The sequence below is a fragment of the Didymella exigua genome (assembly GCF_010094145.1).
Source record: "Didymella exigua CBS 183.55 unplaced genomic scaffold M421scaffold_64, whole genome shotgun sequence".
Classification (NCBI taxonomy): Eukaryota; Fungi; Ascomycota; class Dothideomycetes; order Pleosporales; family Didymellaceae; genus Didymella; species Didymella exigua.
In genome coordinates, this window is record NW_022984838.1 from 43156 (window position 1) to 61883 (window position 18728).

Sequence of the window (18728 nt, forward strand, 5' to 3'; positions counted from 1 at the left end):
CATCCACTCAGTCTATTTGCAGGCCCGCCACAGCAACCAACTGCACCTGAACTCAAAACCAGCTTCGTCATGACAGTGTGCAAATTCTATTCGCAAGGCAACTGCCGATTCGGGGGTAATTATTTTCGGCTTCACTCATGATCACGTGCCTGACGTGACTTAGACAATTGCAAATTTGAACATCCTGGCAGCCAGCGAGATGGCAATCGAGGTGGTGGCGGAGGTTTCGGCGGTCGCTCGAACAACAACGGTAACAACCGCTTTGGCGCTCTTGGCGGCGACAGCTACCGTCCCAACCAAAACTCGGGTGGACCGTTTGGAGGTGAGTCTTGAAACGATGGGGTGGACATGTTGCGTGCACGACCTGATTGCTATACAATAAAGATGGCTGATGAAGACAGCCACGCGTGATAGCAAGTCTCTACCCTACCACCTAGACATCGCGGACATCAAAGCAGATCTATCTGGACAGCGGCCGATCTACCCACTGTCGTGCTACGGTCCTGGCCGTGATGCTCCACGGCAGCTCATTGAAGGTCCAGTCGAGATCAGCCCAGAAGAGCTCCGCGTGCGGTACTACACTGCACGAGCTGCAGGGCAGGAAAATGTTGCAGTAAGTGCGGCCTAAATGATGATAGAACAAGGCTGATGAAGTGCAGCAACAAGAAGAGGCCGAACTCCATGCAAAAATGCAGCAGCAGGTCAAAGCAATCACGGATGACGTGGAGGGTGCCGTTCGATATATTGAGGAAGGTGCCAACGTGCATCCAAATAGACTGGACATGATCAAAGGAGCTGCCGCACAGCCAGGCTCAGGCTCGAGTCCATTCGCACAAGTATCCAACAATTCATTGTCCTCAGGACCAGCGACACAAGGATCATCTTTCGGGCAGCCATCAAGACCAGGCTTTGGCCAGCCAGCCTTTGGTCAGGCTTCCAATCCTGCTCAGACCACATCAGCTTTCGGGCAACCATCGAACTCCGGACAGACCACATCAGCATTCGGCGCATCCTCAGCACTAGGCCAGAAGCCATCGCCCTTTGGCCAACCCTCAACACTAGGAGGTGGAAGCTCTTTCGGCAAGCCTGCTTTTGGTGCTTCAGGCTTTGGTCAGACAGCTGCGCCAGTCGCTGGGAGCGCTTTTGGGCAGCCCATCGGTCTTGGTGCGCAAACACAGTCACCATTTGGACAGGCTGTCGGAGCCAACAAGCCGGCATTTGGGCAAGCATCAGCTCCCGGTGGAACACCTGCTTTCGGACAGGCTTCTGCACCAACTCAAGGGTCCGCTTTTGGTCAGGCCAGCGGTCCAGGGCAACCACAGCAATTGAGTGCGTTTGGCAAGCCTGCATTTGGGCAGAGTCCATTTGGGCAAGCAGCGCAACCTGGTGCAAATCAGTCACCATTCGGCCAGCAGCCACAGGCCAACCAGTCACCCTTCGGTCAACAGCCTGCGCCAAACGCACCGTCTCCGTTCGGTCAGGTGGCCTCAAAAGCCCAACAGCCAAATAGTTTCGGCCAACCACAGTCTCAACCAGGGGCGGCACAATCCAACCCCTTTGGCGGCGCTGCAGGATCAGCAGCAGCTCCTGCCTTTGGCAAGCCGAGCGCGCTTGCCTTTGGAGCACCTAGTCTTGGTGGCCAGCAAGCGCCAGCTCCGAGCACACAACCACAGAACCCATTCGGTCAGGCAGCGCAACCTGCCCAAGCTCCTGCGGCGAACCAGTCGCCTTTCGGCGGTCAGACTCAAGCAGCTCCAGCAATGGCGCAAGCACAGTCCCAGCCAGCGCAGGCATCCGGGCCAATTGATCCCAAGGACAGTTACAAAGAAGGAAGCCCAGCAGAGTACGAGGGCGAAACAGGCAGGCTGCTTGAGGAGATCTACAGGAGAGTTGGGCAGATGGGTCGTTTTAACGATGATGAGGATATACCTCTCACTCCCCCGAAGTGTGAATGGATCGTACCCGTCGCGATCTGAGAGCTGGTCTTTGACGTTCAATTGTGAGCAATGTAGGATAGAATGTTGCTGCCTGACCGGGCCGCATCGAGCCGCAGGCATGAGAGGATATCATGATTTCACCCTTAATAGTCAAGTTTACTTCGGTTGTGCCAGTAATCTGAGTACATCCAGACTGAGCTTTGGACTCATTACGATAATAACGCTCTTCGCGCGCTGTGTTTGTTCCAATCTTGGCGGCAAAGCATTCGCTAAATGTTCATTCTCCTTCCATGATCCCCTGCAATGCTCTCGCGAAGAACGAAGATGGACCCATACTTCTGGCAGTATTGAGGTACTCTTCTTGTACGGCACTGGTGTACGTCACCTTCGAGGCGCAGAGACACACTGGGTCCGTTCGGCGTTTGTGACGCGTCAACGTCATCCGCCGACGACTTCCGCAGCAACCCACGAAACTTTTGGTCCCGCGTCGAATCTGACAGGATGCTCGCTGCGCACCTGCAGCATGCGTCGACGGCGATCTGACGAGCTCCCTCGGTACGCGAGCGACAACGACTCGTCGCCCTTCCGCTTCCACCGCCGCTACGCCTACTACCTACTCGGCTTTCTCCTCGTCTGCTGGTTCCTGTACCCGTCATCAAGTCGAGCGTCCACGAAAGACGCAACGAACTGGAACAACTTCGCATACAGTCTCTACGCAACCGACAGCGCGACGCTCTGCCATGCGCTCCTTGTTTTCGATGCGCTGGCTCGATTCGGCAGCAAGGCGGATCGCGTTCTGTTCTTCCCCGAGCACTGGGATACGGAGGTGACGAGCGCGAAAGACCGCGACAGTCAGCTGCTCGTCCTTGCGCGCGACAAGTACGGCGTCAAGTTGCACCCCGTGCGGCTTCTGAGCGTCGAGAGTCGCACCAAAGGTACGCATCGCCGGGCAGATAAGTCACACTTGAAGCAAGGTGTGCGGGAATGGACAAGGTTGATGACAATCATGCGCAGACGAATGGACAAGGACATGGGACAGATCGGTTACGAAGTTCATGGCTTTCTCGCTCGCGTACTACGACCGCGTCATCGCGATGGACTCGGACGTCACGCTCCTAAAGCCCCTCGATGAGCTCTTCCTCCTCCCGGGCACGCCCATGGCTATGCCCCGCGCATACTGGGCTGACAGCAAGCCCTGGCCGCTCACGTCGATGCTGATGGTCATCAAACCTGATGTGGACGAGTTTGAGCGGTTCAAGAAGACAATCGGAGGGGCCAATGACGAGGTTGTTAGTGTGCATAAGTTCGATATGGAGCTTGTAAACGAGCGGTTTGAGGACAGTGCGCTGGTGCTTCCCCACCGCCCGTATGCGCTGCTGAGCGGCGAGTTCAGGAAGCACGAGCACAGCGCATATCTGGGCAACAGCTTCGAGGCGTGGGACGCAGAGAAGGTCTACAGCGAGGCGAAGCTGGTTCATTTCAGCGACTGGCCGCTGCCCAAACCGTGGATCATGTGGCCCACGAAGGGCCTGGAGGAGATGCAGCCCGACTGCGGCGGGAGCCATGTCGGCAGCTGCGCCGAGAGGAAGATCTGGAAGCACCTGTACGAGGACTTCAGGATGCGAAGACGCAATGTATGTAGACTGCTTAGTGTGCCTGCGCCGGACTGGTGGACCATCAAGCATGGCACGCGACCTGGGAATGCCACAGACGGTACCGAGCATGCTGCGCCTCCAGCTGAGGGAGCTATTCTCAGCCAACTTTGAATCAAGCGGTGCATGTACTACACGGATGGACATATGAAAGCGGGTTCCTGCGTATTATTCGACATGATCTCGAGATATTGACGTGCTACCTATGTCAATAATACCGGGATCTATCGCTGCCCATCAAGAAGTCCAGCATCCTTACCGCAGTACCATCCCGCAGTGGTCCGCGGTCCGAATATATGCTTTCGCCATCACGCGCAAGAATCAATCTGAAACATCGCCATCTGAGCGGCTTGTCCATAGCCTGCAGAGGCACGTCATTCTGACACTATTGTTTGTTCACCACTTCCAGCCATACTCGATGAGGACCAAGGCGGCTGAGAGATGTCAGTTAAGCCTCCGCACAGTGTAGCAGCTGACTTGAGCAAGTTAGGCTCTGTAATATATTGGACGAGATTGCAGTCAGCCTTCGTTATGGAGAGCTGTGCATGTGTATGCCTGTCGAACCGTGACAATGGTATGTAGAGTTTGATGAGACATGTCACTACTGAAGGCTCTCGGCACATCCTTCGCGGACAGCAGCCCGCGTTGGATCTCCACAAGCGAAGCGACGCCTTCCCCCTTGGTGCAGCCTTCCTTCCTTCCCTCGGAGCTCTGCTGGGGTGCCTTCAAGAAATCTCCGGCTTCAATGTCGGCTAAACGCGAATTCATTCTTTGACTCCCGCATTCTTCGTGCACTGAACCCCCCCCAGCCTGGCTGATACCGCCAGCTGAACAAGACATGCCAGGTGACGGGCTACCAGCCCGCCTGCATATACGCACCAAAACAATCGTCGACGACCTGTTGCAAGGCGCGTGTAACCTTGCACACAGCACGCACATCCTGGGGTGACAGCCGTTCGTCTTAGCGCGTCGACTGATCGACGGCTGGCTGCTGGCTGCTGGAGACGAGCTGCGCGCACAGACCAGGCATGACAATGCGGTCCAATGTGCAGGGCCGATGGTCCCCGATGTTGGGGTTGCAGTGGCGGGCTCACGAGAAGGATTGCCATCATATGGTATGGTTGTTATTTTCGCGTCGGCGCGGGGAAAGCAACATCTCGACGCCTCAGTGCGCATCGACTGGTAAGCATGCAATGGCATGGTTGCAGCAAACGAGAGCCTCCTCCTGCTAAGTGCAGCAAGGCTTAGCTTGCTGACCTATCTCAGCACAGCGACCACCGCTAGTGAAGTGAACCCGGCGCGGCGCGGTTGCTAGTCCCCCGGTTTAGCCCAGTCAATTCACTGCCCTGCTGGGCACTAATTGCCCCCGGATTGATATAGCTTCCTTTATCTACTGTTGATCCCTTGCACAACCGCGATTGTTTCATTGTTTCGTTGTTTTCACCTTCAACCTTGAACTACCTATGTTTTGATCTTCTGCTAGTTCAACATATACACAAGCGAACAACTGCACCACACTCCTTACCATGCGCGACTTTCTTCTAGCCTCCGTGGCTACAGCTTCCGTTCTGTTCGCCAGGAATGCTGAAGCTGTTGCCGCCAACCCACTTCCCAAACCTTCCAACATTACCTGGGGCAATGCTGGATGCTTCTCCGTAGGATCCTTGACCCTGTCAGGCCCGGAGCATGCAGTCTTGCAGCAGGCTTTCGACCGTACCACTGGCACCATCACCGAGCTCAAGTGGACTCCGCAAGCGACCGAAGCCCCGATCCGCGAATTTGAACCGTTTCCAACACAGACTGCCTCCAAGAAGTCGCGGAGAAAGAGACAGTACGGCGTGCCCCCTACCGGCAACTGCACAGGACGTGTTACAACTGTCAATGTTGAGATTACCAACACACACGCCGCTCTGCAGCATGGCGTCGACGAATCCTACACACTGAACATCCCCGCAGGATCTCAATCTATCGATATCTCCGCGGGTACCGTCTACGGCGCACTTCATGCTTTCACCACCCTTCAGCAGATGGTCATCAACGACGGCAAGGGCAACTTGATCGTTGAGCAGCCGGTGTCTATCCAAGATGCCCCTCTCTACCCGGTGCGTGGTATCATGATCGACACTGGCCGCAACTACATTTCCAAGAAGAAGATCTACGAGCAGATCGATGGTATGGCCTTGTCAAAGCTGAACGTTCTGCACTGGCACATTGTCGACTCCCAATCTTGGCCTCTCGAGGTTTCTGCCTACCCCGAAATGACCAAGGATGCTTACTCGCCCAACGAGGTCTTTTCTCAGGACAGTCTTAAGGAGATCATCAGCTATGCTGCAGCTCGCGGTGTCCGCATCATCCCGGAGATTGATATGCCCGGCCATGCCAGCTCTGGGTGGGGCCAGATCGACCAGGACCTGCTAACTTGCCAGGACACTTGGTGGTCTAACGACGACTGGTCGCTGCACACTGCTGTTGAGCCAAACCCCGGTCAGCTTGATATCTTGAACAACAAGACTTACGAGGTCACTGGAAAGGTGTACAAGGAGATGGCGGACATTTTCCCCGATGACTGGTTCCACATTGGAGGTGACGAGTTGTTCCTCAACTGCAACAACTTCAGCTCCCGCGCCGTCGAGTTCTTCGACTCTGGCAAGACAATGGGAGACCTGTATCAGTACTGGCTCGACCGCGCTATTCCCAACTTCCGCAAGCAGGCCAACAAGACGTTCGTCATGTGGGAGGATGTGAAGCTTTCCTCGGCTGTGGCTGCTACCGGCGTAGTCCCCACAGACATCATCATGCAGGCTTGGAACAACGGTCTGACCCACATCGCCAACTTGACAGCCCTCGGCTACAAAGTGATTGTCTCCTCTTCTGACTTCATGTACCTCGATTGCGGGTACGGTGGCTGGGTAGGCAACGACCCTCGCTATAACGTCATGGTCAACCCCAATGCCACGGACGGATCGCCCAACTTCAACTGGGGTGCTGGCGGAGGATCCTGGTGCGCACCCTACAAGACATGGCAGCGCATCTATGATTACGACTTCACGTTCAACCTCACCGACGCACAGAAGTCCCTCATTCAGGGCGCCATTGCGCCGCTATGGTCCGAGCAGGTCGACGATGTAATCATCAGCCAGAAAATGTGGCCCCGTGCCGCAGCACTTGCCGAGCTGGTATGGTCAGGCAACCGAGACGTGAACGGCAACAAGAGGACCACGGAGCTGACGCAGCGCATCTTGAACTTCCGCGAGTACCTCGTTGCCAATGGTGTCCAGGCTGCCCCGCTGATGCCAAAGTACTGTCTTCAACACCCGCATGCGTGTGACTTGTACCAAAACCAGACGACGCTTTGGGAGAACCCTGTGTAATGATTTCACGTTGAGCACTTGCTTGTATGACTGCAGCGTTTTCTCTTCTTCTTCGCGGCAGAATCGAGGGTGGTAGATCGGCAGCCCTTGGAGGCTGAGCGATGACCCTCGAGCTTCGAGTGTCCCCATAAGCTTAGCATACGAAGGCGAATACGAAGCTCTGACGTCGCCTTGCCATTGTGCATCTGCGTGCTTTTCACGATCTATGGGAGAGGCTGGAGAGTCATGGATGGGCGAGTCGTGCTTCGCTAATGCAGCCTATGAATCGACGTGCCCGCCGCGGCCCAGGAGCTTTGACTGCCGTGCTCGCAGCGCAGCACTTTGCCTCCCATGCGTACCTCTCATCCTGCGAAGCACCACTAGAGCCGTTCAGGCACGCAACTGTAAGTCGTCCATCTCTCCTACACCGAATATTGCAACGTACCTGCCGCGATCTGGACAAATACGCACGATGCTTGCGCTCACCACGTCTCCACCATGGCACCGCGACTGCTACCTGGCTAGCCGCTGGAGAAGCACATGGCGTCATGCTGACTAACCATTTACAGCGGCTGCAGGCGCCTTCTCCTCGCAGCCATGCCTGCGATGCTCGAAGACCCGACCGCCCCGGCCGTGATCCACACGTCTGCTCGTGGCCCGCACCTTGCGCCGGGCGGTCCGCTACCAGTCGGCATTGCTCCCAGCCAGGTGACGCTGCGCGACCGCGTCACGACGGCGACCATCATCCCCTTCTCTGCGCCGAACCAAGTCCCGCTCACCCTGCTGGCGTACCTCTGCGACCAACTGGGCCGCGAGATAGAAAAGGGCGATACGTACCCCATGGTCGACCCGCTGCCGCTGGACAGCTTTGGGCCCTACTGGTTCGGCGTCTTTGGCGCCATCATGCTGCTAGGCGAGATCCAGGACGGCCGCGAACTGCACGACATGGCGCGACGGGGCTGCGACTGGGAGCGCGAGTGTCTGGGCAGCTTCTACATCAAGCCGAACTACCCGGGCCGCTCGAGTCACGTCTGCAACGGCGGCTTCTTGGTCACTGACGCGTCGCGGAACCGGGGCGTGGGAAGGCTGATGGGCGAGACATACCTTGACTGGGCCCCGAAGCTGGGCTATACCTACTCGGTCTTCAACCTGGTGTATGAGACCAACCTGGCGTCGTGTCGAATATGGGATGCTCTAGGGTTCAAGCGCATCGGTCGTGTGAAGGAGTGCGGCAATCTAAAGTCTCACCCAGGCGAGCTGATCGATGCCATCATCTACGGCCGTGACCTCGGTCAGGACGCCGACTTCGTTTCCGAAGAGCGCTTCGACAAGATACGCTTCTACCTCAAGAACGAGAAGTATCCCAACGGCGCCGACCGCGCCGAAAAGAGCCGTCTCCGCAGCGCAGCAACGCACTACAAACTAACACCGGCCACGGACGACGAGCCCGAGAAGCTCTGGCTCAAAGGCAAGGAAGTCATATCAGATGCTCAGCGACAGTACGAGATCGCGCGCGACGTGCACCACAAGTCGCACGGCGGCATCAATAAAACCACAGCCGCAATCGCAGAGTCCTACCACTGGGTCCGCATCAAAGAGACCGTGTCGCAGGTGATCCGCAACTGTCCCGAGTGCAGCGAGATGAACAAGGGGATCTCAGCCATGCGGGCGATTCAGACTCGACCGTCACAGCAGTCCAGCGGCCACCAGCAGCAGTACTCGCCACCCTCGAGCGATCAGCTCCCCCAGGCCATGTCACATCTTCCGCAGCACCAAAACACCCGCGCAGACTCACCGAGCTACCAACTCCAGCTCGAATCCCAGCCGCAGCAGCGTCCTCAGTCTGCATATCCTTCGTACGGGACCGATGCATACGACATGCCCCTCGACCCAGCGCTGATGCAGGGCGTTCAGCACCTCGCAGACCTGCCCCCGAGCCCGTTTCTCGCAGCGCAAGGCGGGAGCAGGGCCGCGCAGTCTGGTCATGACGTAGCCTTGCCCGACGCGCCGCAGGACGGGTACGCGCGCACGGCAAGTAATGCATCTAGCGGCTCCTACACAAACACTGGAGGCCCGCAGCGACGAGCGCCGAGCGCAAGGACCGAGATGAGGAGACGCCTGGAGCGGGTTGCGAGGTACGGACGTCGGGACGCCGGGACATGAAGGCGGGTCAATTACGATATGGAATCTAACTCGAGCCAGTGACAGGTCCACGACGGCTATGCGGTTGAAGTACGGTGCGTTCTGGGAGGGCGTACTGTAGACAGCTCACCGCACGCGCTCAGTGTCGTGCCATGGCAGGGGACAGCCAGGGATATCTTGCCGAACAAGCTGACATGGCTGTCTGCCACCTACCAGTATGCTGATATTGCATCTTTCGCGAACACATAACTTTGGAGAACGAGGACGACATGATCGCGTGCAGAGGTGTCAGAGTCGACAAGTCGGTATCCTCCGTTTCTCGCAAATCTCGGAACATCAACTTGGAAGCATGTTTGTCGGAAACAACGGAAAGTTTTGAGCCTATCTGTTCTGCCCATATACCCAAGTTGCAGATATGCAGTACGTATACATACACGATACCAAATCATGATACGCAAGACCACATTTACTTCGCCATATGTCAATCCACCTTCGCCACCTGTGAAGCCGACACCACACCTTCCTCCGGCCTGTTCACATCAAGCGCCGTCTTCAACTGCCTCAAGTACGTGCCGAATTCGCCAAAGCTGCTGTAGTCCCAAGACCGCGTCGCAGTCGAGATGTCGCTCGCCACAGAGTGGAGGTTGTCGTACCTCCTCTTGACGGTAATGTACGTCTTGCGGATGTCGGCAAGTCGGAGCTCGGCGTGCGATGCCGATGTTGACTGCAAGGGCGAGGGCGAGGGCGCCGGAGAGTCACTTCTGGGCGGAGGTGTTCGGTTGGTGGTGATTCTGAGCGCGGCGCTTTCGGCCCTGAGGTCGCTGACTTCGCGCTGAAGGTCCTGGATTTGCTGTGAGAGCTGCTGCATCTCAGCTGACATCTCTGCCGCTTTGTGTGCTGATAGCTGGTCCTTGTCCTCCAGCCCACGCGTCAGGTCGGCGTTGGTATCTTGCTCCTCGTCGTACAGTCTCTCGTATTCGTCGCGCTGCTGGATCAGATCTGCTTCGCCTTTCAAACAGCTGCGGGCTGCCTCCATCTCCCGGCGTAGGTGATCGCATTCCCAGCTGAGGTCGCTTGATCGCCGCTTCTTGATCTCGAGTTCTTCCTCGCGATCTGCCATCTGCCCGTCGCTTGAGATACTTTGTCGGCGTTGCAGGTCGAGCGCTTGTCGTTCGGCATCTTGTTTGATTTGCTTTACCTTTGCTTCGAATGCATTCAGTTGCAGGCGGAGGCATTCCAATTCCCTTTCGTGTGACACCTTCACGCGCACAAGCTCGTTCTCGAGACGACTGCTGTGAGTAGATGTTGGTATCGGTGTAGGCATAGGCATTGGCTTCAGATCATCTTCGCTGCCCGGAGAATCAATCTTTAGCATTTGCCGAGGTGGTGTCAACGTGTCCATAGGAAACTGTCTAGGCAGATCGCGATCTTCACCTTCACTGCCAGAGATGACAATTGCACCAGTTACACTCGCGCCTCTACCATTAACCCTCTTGCCGCTGTTCGCTTTGGGTATAGCCTTCTGGATCTTCGACGCGCGCTCAATCTTGGTGGCTGCGGGCGGGCTGCGCTTCTTCGTAGTCACGACGCCCAACTTCCCCTTAGGTCTCGCCTTAGCTAGAGCTTTCTTCGGCGGCCTCCCTCCTACTTTACTCATTACCATGTTTGTACTCTGCAAGTGTGATATCTTCGAATCTTCTTTGATAGGTATCTCTTCTTCTTCGTCTTGGTCTTCTTCTTCAATAGATAGGAGAAGGTGACCTTCGCTTTCAATACTTCGATCTTTTGCACCCTGCTCTTTAGAAGCACTCGTCCTGACCGGCGAGAACCCCAGACTTTGGTAGACCCTCTCAAGGTTGAAGAGTAAGTTGTTCGATAGATCGAAGTTACTGAGGCGTTGGAGGAAAGATGGACTCCTCCGCCGTCGTGTGTTTGTATGCGGGGCTGAGGTGGCAGGGTGTTCTGGCATAAATTCAGCAAGTCGGGACGGAAAAGTCGCTTCCCGGGTGTGCGTGAGACGTGTGAGGAGGCGCAATGGACCTTGTTGAGGGTAATTGGCGACTGATGACACGAAGAGGCGGGAGCGGAAGTCTTCGCAAAGGCAAGATCGTCGAAACGTATGCGTGGGTATTCGAGAGTCAGTTTGGCGTCACCCGTAGCTAACGCCTAACAGATTCGTTGGACGCGACGCCGCCTGATCTGGCAATATATAGCTTGCTACAACCAGCTGCCAGAAGATAGGTGGAACGGATCTCAGCCTGAGCGATGTCGCCGGATCGAAGAAGTCACCGGTTGCTTTGGGACAAAAGAAGTAGTTCGCAGGCGGCAGCAGTCCAAGGCATGTTATAGACCAATAGGTGAGTCTCAGGTGGAGTGCGGATGATGTACGGTTGCATTGCATAGTGTGGATGAGGCGTGACGGTCGGTTTACGCTTGGAGAGACCTTATACGCTACCTGTTATGCGAGCATTCTAGCAAGTAGGTGAAGGTAGATTTAGTTCATTGGGGTTGGACCTGTATCATTGCGTACTCGAGGGAGGGAGTGTTGCCCATCGACTGTCAACGAGTGGCAAAAGAAGCTGACCCCGCAGGTATTCGATCGATGTCTTGGCCGAGTACAGCCTGTTCCTGCCCGGAATGTATGCATGATTGAGAAGTACGGCTGAGGAGTGAAATTGAAGGCAGTTGCTACCAGGCACCGTTGGGTTGGTATTTATTGACTACTATCAATGCCGCCATAACGCCTTCCTGATCCAGATATTCTAGACGCCAAACACCCAACGCTGATGGACGTAGCCATATGCTGCTAATACATTATCTCATAACAACAGGCATGAAACCGAAACACTCGCTACAATGCACCGGAACACTGTACTACTAGTACATGTCCTCCTCCTGCTGTCTGTCTAGAGTCGTCTGCCTGCTAAGAACGCTATTCCTTGCACTTCGATCCCGGCTTCGTGATGTATCAACGCTCAGGCTCCTCTGCAAGCTTGGACCTTCGGCGGCCAATCGCTCACGTTCCCTCTCGAGCATTGCCCTCAGGTCTGCATTCTCTTCCACCTTTTGCTCAAGCCTCTTTCGCGCACCGCTGCGATCGAGAAGTCTGGCTTCGCGCTCAGCTTTGAGCCTTCGCTCCAGCTCCTTGAGGCGGTGGATCCACTTCTGCTCGCTAGGCTGCAGTGGCCCTGCCTCGGGATACGGGTGCCCTGGTGATCGGCTCCCGCTCTGGGTTTGTTGCTGTTGTTGTTGAAGATGTTCCACGATTGAAGTCGAGTGCGCTCGGAGTAGGGTGTGGGCCATACTTCCACGCTTAGATGAAGTAGGCGAGCCTGTTCGAGAGGGGTTCTTGCTGACGATCAAGCTGTCGCCAGCTTGGGCTGTGGATGTGATGGCACGTAAAGTTGAGATTTCCGTTCGCAAGGTCTTGTTCTCGCTGCGCAGCTTGGTAACTTCTGCGGAGTTCAGCTCAACCATGCCACCGCGCACTGTGCTCGGTCTTCCAATGGACTGGGATTGTTTATGTGCCAAGACTACCTTCTCGAGCTGCTCGAGGCGCTTGAGGCGGCCATCGAGAGTGTGTTCAAGGGTCTGGTAATCGCGAACGAGGTCCTTCTCGGTTGCCCGTATCCTTTGCCGGAATCCACCGATAATACCTTCAACAGTCTTGACTGCAAGTACCATATTATTGTTGAAGCCCTTGATATTTCTCGAGATTAACTCCATAGACGTCAGCTCGCCATTGACGAGCGCATGGCTTCTGCACCATTCCGCACCGCACAATGTCGATAAGCGGTTCCAGAGCGCATAGAGTAAGTTGTTGCGCTCAAGTAGCTGCTCCTTGTATTGCTTCTCGAGGCCGTGTAGCTTCTGACGATCCTGGCTGCGTAGCGACTCCAGTTCGAGGACTCTGGTCTCGTGCAGCTGTATTGTCCTGGTGACAGACTGGTGGCCGCGTTTGGCGTTTTCGAATGTCGCCGCCTCTTGTCGGCGCAGTTGGCGTTCGCGCTCGAGCGCTTCCGTGCTCTGTCGGACTTGCAGACCTGTGCTCTCGAGTAGGGTGTCGCGGTTGCGCAGTAGTTGTTCCTTCTCGTGAAGGACATTCCTTGTGAAATTGAGTTCTTCGATAGTGGCATCGAGATCTCTTTGCAATTTCGTAATGCCCTGTCCAATGTGAGTAACTGCGAATGATGGATGATGGGATCGAGGATGTGTGGCTTACCTTGAGAAGGCCAGGCTTGGAGCCATTGTTATTGCCGAGAGCGTCGCGAAGGCTTGTCTCCAACTCATCGTGTTGTCGTCGCCAGTTGTTTGCCTCAACCTCCTTGCTGGACAGATCCTTCCGCAGCCTTCTGCTTTCGTCCTTGAGCTTGGCCAGTTGTGCGTTGAGATCAGTCATGACCTTCTCAACTTCCTGCTTGCCATGACTTTCCAGGGCGTCCCGTTGCTGTCGCTCTTCCGCGAAGCGATCTTCAAGGTCTCGGAGTCGTTCCTTCTCGTGTTGCATGTTAATGTGTGCATTCTCGAGATCCGATTCCAACTCGCCGATCTTGATCTTATCACCCTCTTGCTCTTCTCGAAGGAAGTCAACTTCTCCCTGGCACGATTCAAGTTGAATGTCAAGCTTCTCGTTCTTCGATCTCTCGTCGTTGAGCATCTTGTCCTGCCTGTCCAACTCTTCATTCGCGTCTTGCAACTCAGTTTCGAGGTTTTCGATCTTGCGCACGCTTGCGTTTTGTTGATCTTCAAGCTGAACTAGGCTTTCGCTTACATGTTTCATCTCCTGTTGTAGGGCGTTGAAGTCTTCGATGGAATGCTCCAGGTCGGTCGCTATGCGGTCGCGATCTTGCTGCATCTGCTCGAGCTCATTCTCGAGCTTCTGGATCGTCTCGAGTGCTTCCGCTCTGAGCTCTTCACATTCTTGCTCTTTGTCCTGCAGTAATTCCAGAGCTTCGTTGCGCTCTGCAGCAAGCGCTTGAATGTCCTCAGATTGTGCCTCAAGCTCTGTCTCGCACTCTTTGACCTTGTTCTCCGCAGTCTCTAGCATGTCGAGGTGTCCAACAAGTTGATCGTCGAGCTCCTTGTTCTGGAGCTTCAGCTGAGACAGCTCGTCCCGTGCGGCTGCCAACTTGCTTTCGAGATCTTCACGATCAGAATCGCTCACTTGAGTAATCCGTGTGCCGCCGCTAGCGCGCGAGACGGATCTCATGTGGTTGCGAGAGATGGATCGCTCCAGGATACTATCCCCAGCAATGGACCCGACGTCTCCTCTTCGAAGTGTGAGCCTAAGACCTTCGTTCTCTTCGCGCAATCGTGTATTTTCGCGATTCCGCGATGTAAGCATGGAAGTTTGGGCATGCAGGTCGCGTTGCAGCCGCTCGTTGTTGTTCTGGAGCTGGTCGACCAGCGTACTGGAGCCACCTGACGAAGGACGCTGTTGCTCTGAGGCTGCGTCTGAAGCGTACGATTGGTGAATTAGACGCGAGCTGGTATGGTTCCGGCTGCTGCTGTGATTGTTGGCGTGCTGCAGTATCTGGCGGTTCTGCTCTCTTGTACGCTGCAACTCCTCACGAAGTCTGTCGCGTTCGGACTCTGCGTGCTCACAACGAGCTTCCACCGCTTCGCGACGCATTCGCTCCTCGTGGAGGTCCTCTCTCCAGATATTGACGGCTTCGTTGTGCCCAGATTCGCCAGACGGGCTCTTTTCGCGCATCGTCTTGATGTAGTCTGCCATGCGCCGGTTGTCCGCCTCTTTCTGGAGAGCCTCTTGCTGCCACTGCTCTGTGATCGTCTCTGCTGACTCAAGACGTTCGCGCAAAAAATGAATCTCTTCCTCCAGCTCAGCCTGTGTTGACGAATCTCCACTCTTCTCGTCTTCCGATCCGCTACCACCATCTTTTGTCGTAGATTGCCCCTCCTCTTGAGACTTGAGTCTGCGCTCCAGCTCTCGGACTTTCTTGCGTAAGGTCTGGGACTCCTTCTTTTCGGTCGCGAGATCTGTCTGAAGCTGAACGTTCTTAGAGATCATCTCCTTGACTCCTTCATCAGACCGGTTCTGCAGCGCTTGGTCGAGGAAGTGAATCTTCAGCTTGAGGTCAAAGTTCTCTTTGCTGAGCTTGTCGATTTTGCTATTCTGCTCCTTCAGTGTCAAATTGTGCTTGCTCCTGGTGAACGGGGTCGCCGAATGCCGGCTCGGCGATCGAGAATGCTTCGCTCTGAACTCTCGCGCGACTGTGTCAGGGACTTGAATATCATGGACGTGCCTAGCGACCACAGTATCAGTCAGGTTTGTAGGACCTCCTGCCGCGCCTGTTCGTGGAGTCTCTGGCGGCGTTGTGGTGCCACCCAGCTCTTCATCCACCCTTCCCAGACCACCATCAGGGTGCAGCAAGCCAGACAGTGAATTTGCGCTAGCACTTCGGTGCTTGTCCCAAGGGTTGGAGTCACTGTACCCCGAAACGGAGGAGGCGATGCTGCCTAAACTTGGCAATCTTGATAGGCCCATGCTGCTCCTGTGAGGCAAGCCCGGGCGAGGGACTGCGCCGCCTGTTTGTAGGGCATAGTCGGCGCCCAAGCTGGCTGTGCTCGCCGCGTCGCCAGACACATCAGAGTGGTTTGTAAAAGAGGATACGGAGGATCTTTGGCTCGATTGGCGGTTCTGCAAGAAAGCCGGTCGCTTTCCAGCTCGTGGAGAGGTCGTCGTGATCTGAGGTAGAGTCATCATCGCTGCGCTGTCTAGGCTGGCGTCTGTCGCGCCGTTGATCGATGCAGCCTCTTCGAACTTGCTAAAGTCTGGGGCCTTGACCGTTGATGCGCTCGACACAGGTCGCAGAGAGTGGTCCAGTCCATTGTGCTCTGTCTCTGCTACACCGGGCGACTCGCTCCTGTCTCCATAGCCCTTCGACCTTCGTTGCGCGGCGTCAGCCGAAGGCGATGATGGCGCAGCTTCAGACATAGAATTTCCGTGGTCCAGCGAGTTATCAGTGGTGTCAACACTGAGGCGCCGTGCTGCCGGTGTCTTGTAGGCGCCTGCTGGTGTCGGCGGCTCGTTCGACAGGATCGATGAGTCCGTGTGCTGTGTATCCCCCTCGCTTTCGTCTGGTATTGGCACGTTCTGCGCGACTTCTGCGTCTTGGGTCGCAGGGCGCAGTGTGATTGGAGACCCTCCAAACAAGTAGGTATCGTCGGCGCCAACGCGCGTCTGTGAAGCGGCAGGGTGCGCAGACAGATCGGGGATGAAGCTCGACTCGACATCCATCAGCTGGCGCTTCATCTTGCGATCCATAAACTCGCTGCCATCGCTCGGTACGTTGTCGTCATTGAAGTCCTGGCGCAGGAAGCTGTCGTCTTCGGGCTCAGGGAGTGGCGGCAGGTCGGCATCGGCGACATCGAAGGCCTGAACATCCTCGAAGTCTGATATGCTGCGCTCCATGGGGCTATGCGTGGGTCCAGCCCGTGTGGCTGCGGTTGTTGTGGGCTTGCCGTTGTTTGTTTGGGTCGCCTCAGCAGCGGAGACAGGAGCGTTCGAGGCAGCCATTCTGGCGGGTGTGCGCGCGACGTGTGGGGTTGGCGCGTATATGTATGGAGCCTCGCGGCGTGCTCATCGGCATATCTGGTCCATGAAGGAGTCGGTGAAGTGACGACCCTAAAGTGCAGCGTGAACTTTCCCCTTTGCGCGACCGGTACGCGACGATCATTCGCGTGTTTATGAGGTCCATGCGCAGGACCCGCCAACGTTGTTCGGAGAAGTGCAGAGCCAGTCGGATCAGCTACCGGAACAGCCTTGCACTTCATCGTCCAAGCCCGTTGCCCTCTCTAGCAACCGTTGCCTGTTTATACGGCACTGCATTGATGTGTTGTTTTCTCTTTCATTTATTGGATCTACCCGCGAAGGGACAATGCTGTCAGGGTGCACTTGGCGGGCCCATGTCAAGCTGCTTCTCCACTGCCCTGCGTCCAAACGAACCACCAAAAGGCGATCATGATGATTCTCAACCCCGTCCCGTCAAGATGCGCCGTCTCGGTCCACCGAACTCTGTTTCGTATTGAAACCACCGACAAGCCAACGTCCACTCAATACAGACAGATCGACTTGGTGCTACTTCTTTCCAAACGGCATTCTGGCATTGCATAGACTACCATTGCTGGTATCGCTGATTTGCACATGCCATGACTTTCAAGCTCCGAATGCCTCCTCGGACCCATGCACGTAGATATTGAAAGTTCGTAAAGCCAATGCAACGCTCGATGCAGAAAAATACCAAGTGACGCCCCGTTCTTCTCAAACGATCAACGCGAGGTTCATGCCTTTGCTTTCTTCTCTTTCTTTGCTTTTTTCTCCTCCCTCTTCTTGAGTTCTTCTGGGGTCCTGTGCTTCTTGGCCTTCTTTGTAGGCACCTCATCCCCGTTGGCCTCGCTGTGCCTCCTCTTCGCAGCCTTTGTGGGTAAGTTCAGACCGTTTGGTGCAGCTAGCCCTGCACGCTCCTGTGGAACTTCATCTTCCTCGCTGTCGGTATCTCCCAGAACTCCTCCGGATACAGCACCAGTAAAACCGAGCGGTGTGTAGCGCATCTTCAAGCCCTTGACTTGCGGTCGTGGCGCGCGGATGGTCGATCGTGTGATGGATGCAGCGGCTTCCGACCCTGTCCTAGGATCCGCTTGTTTCGAGGTCAATTTCGGCAGTCGTACAAGTTCCTGGAGGTGGAGCGTCTGCTGTATCTTGGCGAGTGCTATGCGAAGTCAGACGGCAATCTCGAGATGTGCTCGGCGAACATACCTGTACGATAGCCATGCTTCCCAGGCACCAGGACTTCTCGAGGGCCATCCTCGCTCTTCTCAGTTGTTGAGAAACCATAGTTGGTGCCCTGGTGGCTCAAGATAGCGTCTCCCTTCATAGCCTTGTCCATCGCAATGGTTTGCAGCTCCTTCAATGACACTCCTGCAGGCGCGGTGATATGCCAGATCTGCTTTCCTTGCAGATTTTCGAAAATTTTTGCGGCTTTCGATCCAGTTCGATCCTTCTCGGATACGAGGTTGAAGCCCTTCGGTGGCTGGTATGGTTTCGCAGCGCGGAGCTCGACCTCTACTGATTTCGAATGTGCGGCCTGTGTAGGCTTCAGCGCCGGCTTCGCAGCCTCTTCCTCCTCACTCGAGCTGTCCGACTTGCTGTCGCTATCGCTGTCGCTGGATGCATCCTTCATCTCCACCTCTCCAGGCAATTTTGATTGGATATCTCTTGCCGGCGCATCGCTATCATCGGAGACCTCGGAGCTCGAAAGCTCTACGACCTGCTCGGGGTTTGAGATCGTCTTCGGCGCAGGCTTCTTGGGCGCAGACTTGGCCTGCGGGGCCGACTTCGAGGAAGAGTTCTTTTTTGTACTCGATTTCGCGGCGCCGTTTGGCCTGTGTACGCCAATCGTCGCCTTTGGCTTCTCTGCCTTCTTCGTTTTCGGTGCGCTTTCTGTGGACGAGTCGTCGTCGCTGCCAACCAACTCCCGACTTAGCGAGGTTTTTGGTAGCGGGACTTTGGACTTCTTGGGCTTCGAGCCCGGCAACGGTACTGGCGTCTTCTTTGCTGACATTTCGTTGTCTCGGGAATGCTCTAAGTTGCGACTGAGGATCGGAGCTCTCTTCGTGAACTTTTTCTG

General features: G+C 55.7%; 6 protein-coding genes across 6 annotated transcripts; 4 read left to right on the forward strand and 2 right to left on the reverse strand.

The window, feature by feature from the left end:
• Positions 1 to 69: 69 nt before the first annotated feature.
• On the forward strand, positions 70 to 1976 carry M421DRAFT_10388 (uncharacterized protein; the record flags this gene model as incomplete). Its single annotated transcript, XM_033586952.1, has 4 exons — positions 70 to 115; positions 164 to 322; positions 402 to 613; positions 660 to 1976. 4 exons carry the CDS (start codon positions 70 to 72, stop codon positions 1974 to 1976), a joined length of 1734 nt encoding a protein of 577 aa, XP_033442884.1.
• Positions 1977 to 2460: 484 nt separating this feature from the next.
• On the forward strand, positions 2461 to 3703 carry M421DRAFT_77596 (glycosyltransferase family 8 protein; the record flags this gene model as incomplete). Its single annotated transcript, XM_033597335.1, has 2 exons — positions 2461 to 2872; positions 2952 to 3703. 2 exons carry the CDS (start codon positions 2461 to 2463, stop codon positions 3701 to 3703), a joined length of 1164 nt encoding a protein of 387 aa, XP_033442885.1.
• Positions 3704 to 5115: 1412 nt separating this feature from the next.
• M421DRAFT_77604 (glycoside hydrolase family 20 protein) lies at positions 5116 to 6960 on the forward strand (the record flags this gene model as incomplete). Its single annotated transcript, XM_033597337.1, has 1 exon — positions 5116 to 6960. The coding sequence occupies one exon, from the start codon at positions 5116 to 5118 to the stop codon at positions 6958 to 6960; it is 1845 nt and encodes a 614-aa protein (XP_033442886.1).
• Positions 6961 to 7536: 576 nt separating this feature from the next.
• M421DRAFT_77574 (histone acetyltransferase Spt10) lies at positions 7537 to 9102 on the forward strand (the record flags this gene model as incomplete). Its single annotated transcript, XM_033597333.1, has 1 exon — positions 7537 to 9102. One exon carries the CDS (start codon positions 7537 to 7539, stop codon positions 9100 to 9102), a length of 1566 nt encoding a protein of 521 aa, XP_033442887.1.
• A 264-nt stretch (positions 9103 to 9366) lies between these two features.
• Positions 9367 to 11140, reverse strand: M421DRAFT_352408 (uncharacterized protein). The gene has a single exon (XM_033589582.1). It carries the CDS (start codon positions 11048 to 11050, stop codon positions 9563 to 9565), a length of 1488 nt encoding a protein of 495 aa, XP_033442888.1. The 5' UTR covers positions 11051 to 11140; the 3' UTR covers positions 9367 to 9562.
• Positions 11141 to 16911: 5771 nt separating this feature from the next.
• M421DRAFT_426705 (uncharacterized protein) lies at positions 16912 to 18676 on the reverse strand. The gene is made up of 2 exons (XM_033594478.1): positions 17858 to 18676; positions 16912 to 17810 (listed from the first exon to the last, which is right to left on the reverse strand). The coding sequence occupies exons 1-2, from the start codon at positions 18660 to 18662 to the stop codon at positions 17383 to 17385; spliced, it is 1233 nt and encodes a 410-aa protein (XP_033442889.1). The 5' UTR covers positions 18663 to 18676; the 3' UTR covers positions 16912 to 17382.
• Between the last annotated feature and the right edge of the window lie 52 nt (positions 18677 to 18728).

What these genes read in the sequence shown, in the direction of transcription:
- M421DRAFT_352408 (XM_033589582.1), bottom strand. Translation starts at nt 11,050, where the DNA reads ATGCCAGAACACCCTGCCACCTCAGCCCCGCATACAAACACACGACGG.
- M421DRAFT_426705 (XM_033594478.1), bottom strand. Translation starts at nt 18,662, where the DNA reads ATGTCAGCAAAGAAGACGCCAGTACCGTTGCCGGGCTCGAAGCCCAAG. An exon ending in GAAGCATGGCTATCGTACAG is followed by an intron (nt 17,811 to 17,857) that starts GTATGTTCGCCG and finishes GACTTCGCATAG; the next exon opens with CACTCGCCAAGATACAGCAG.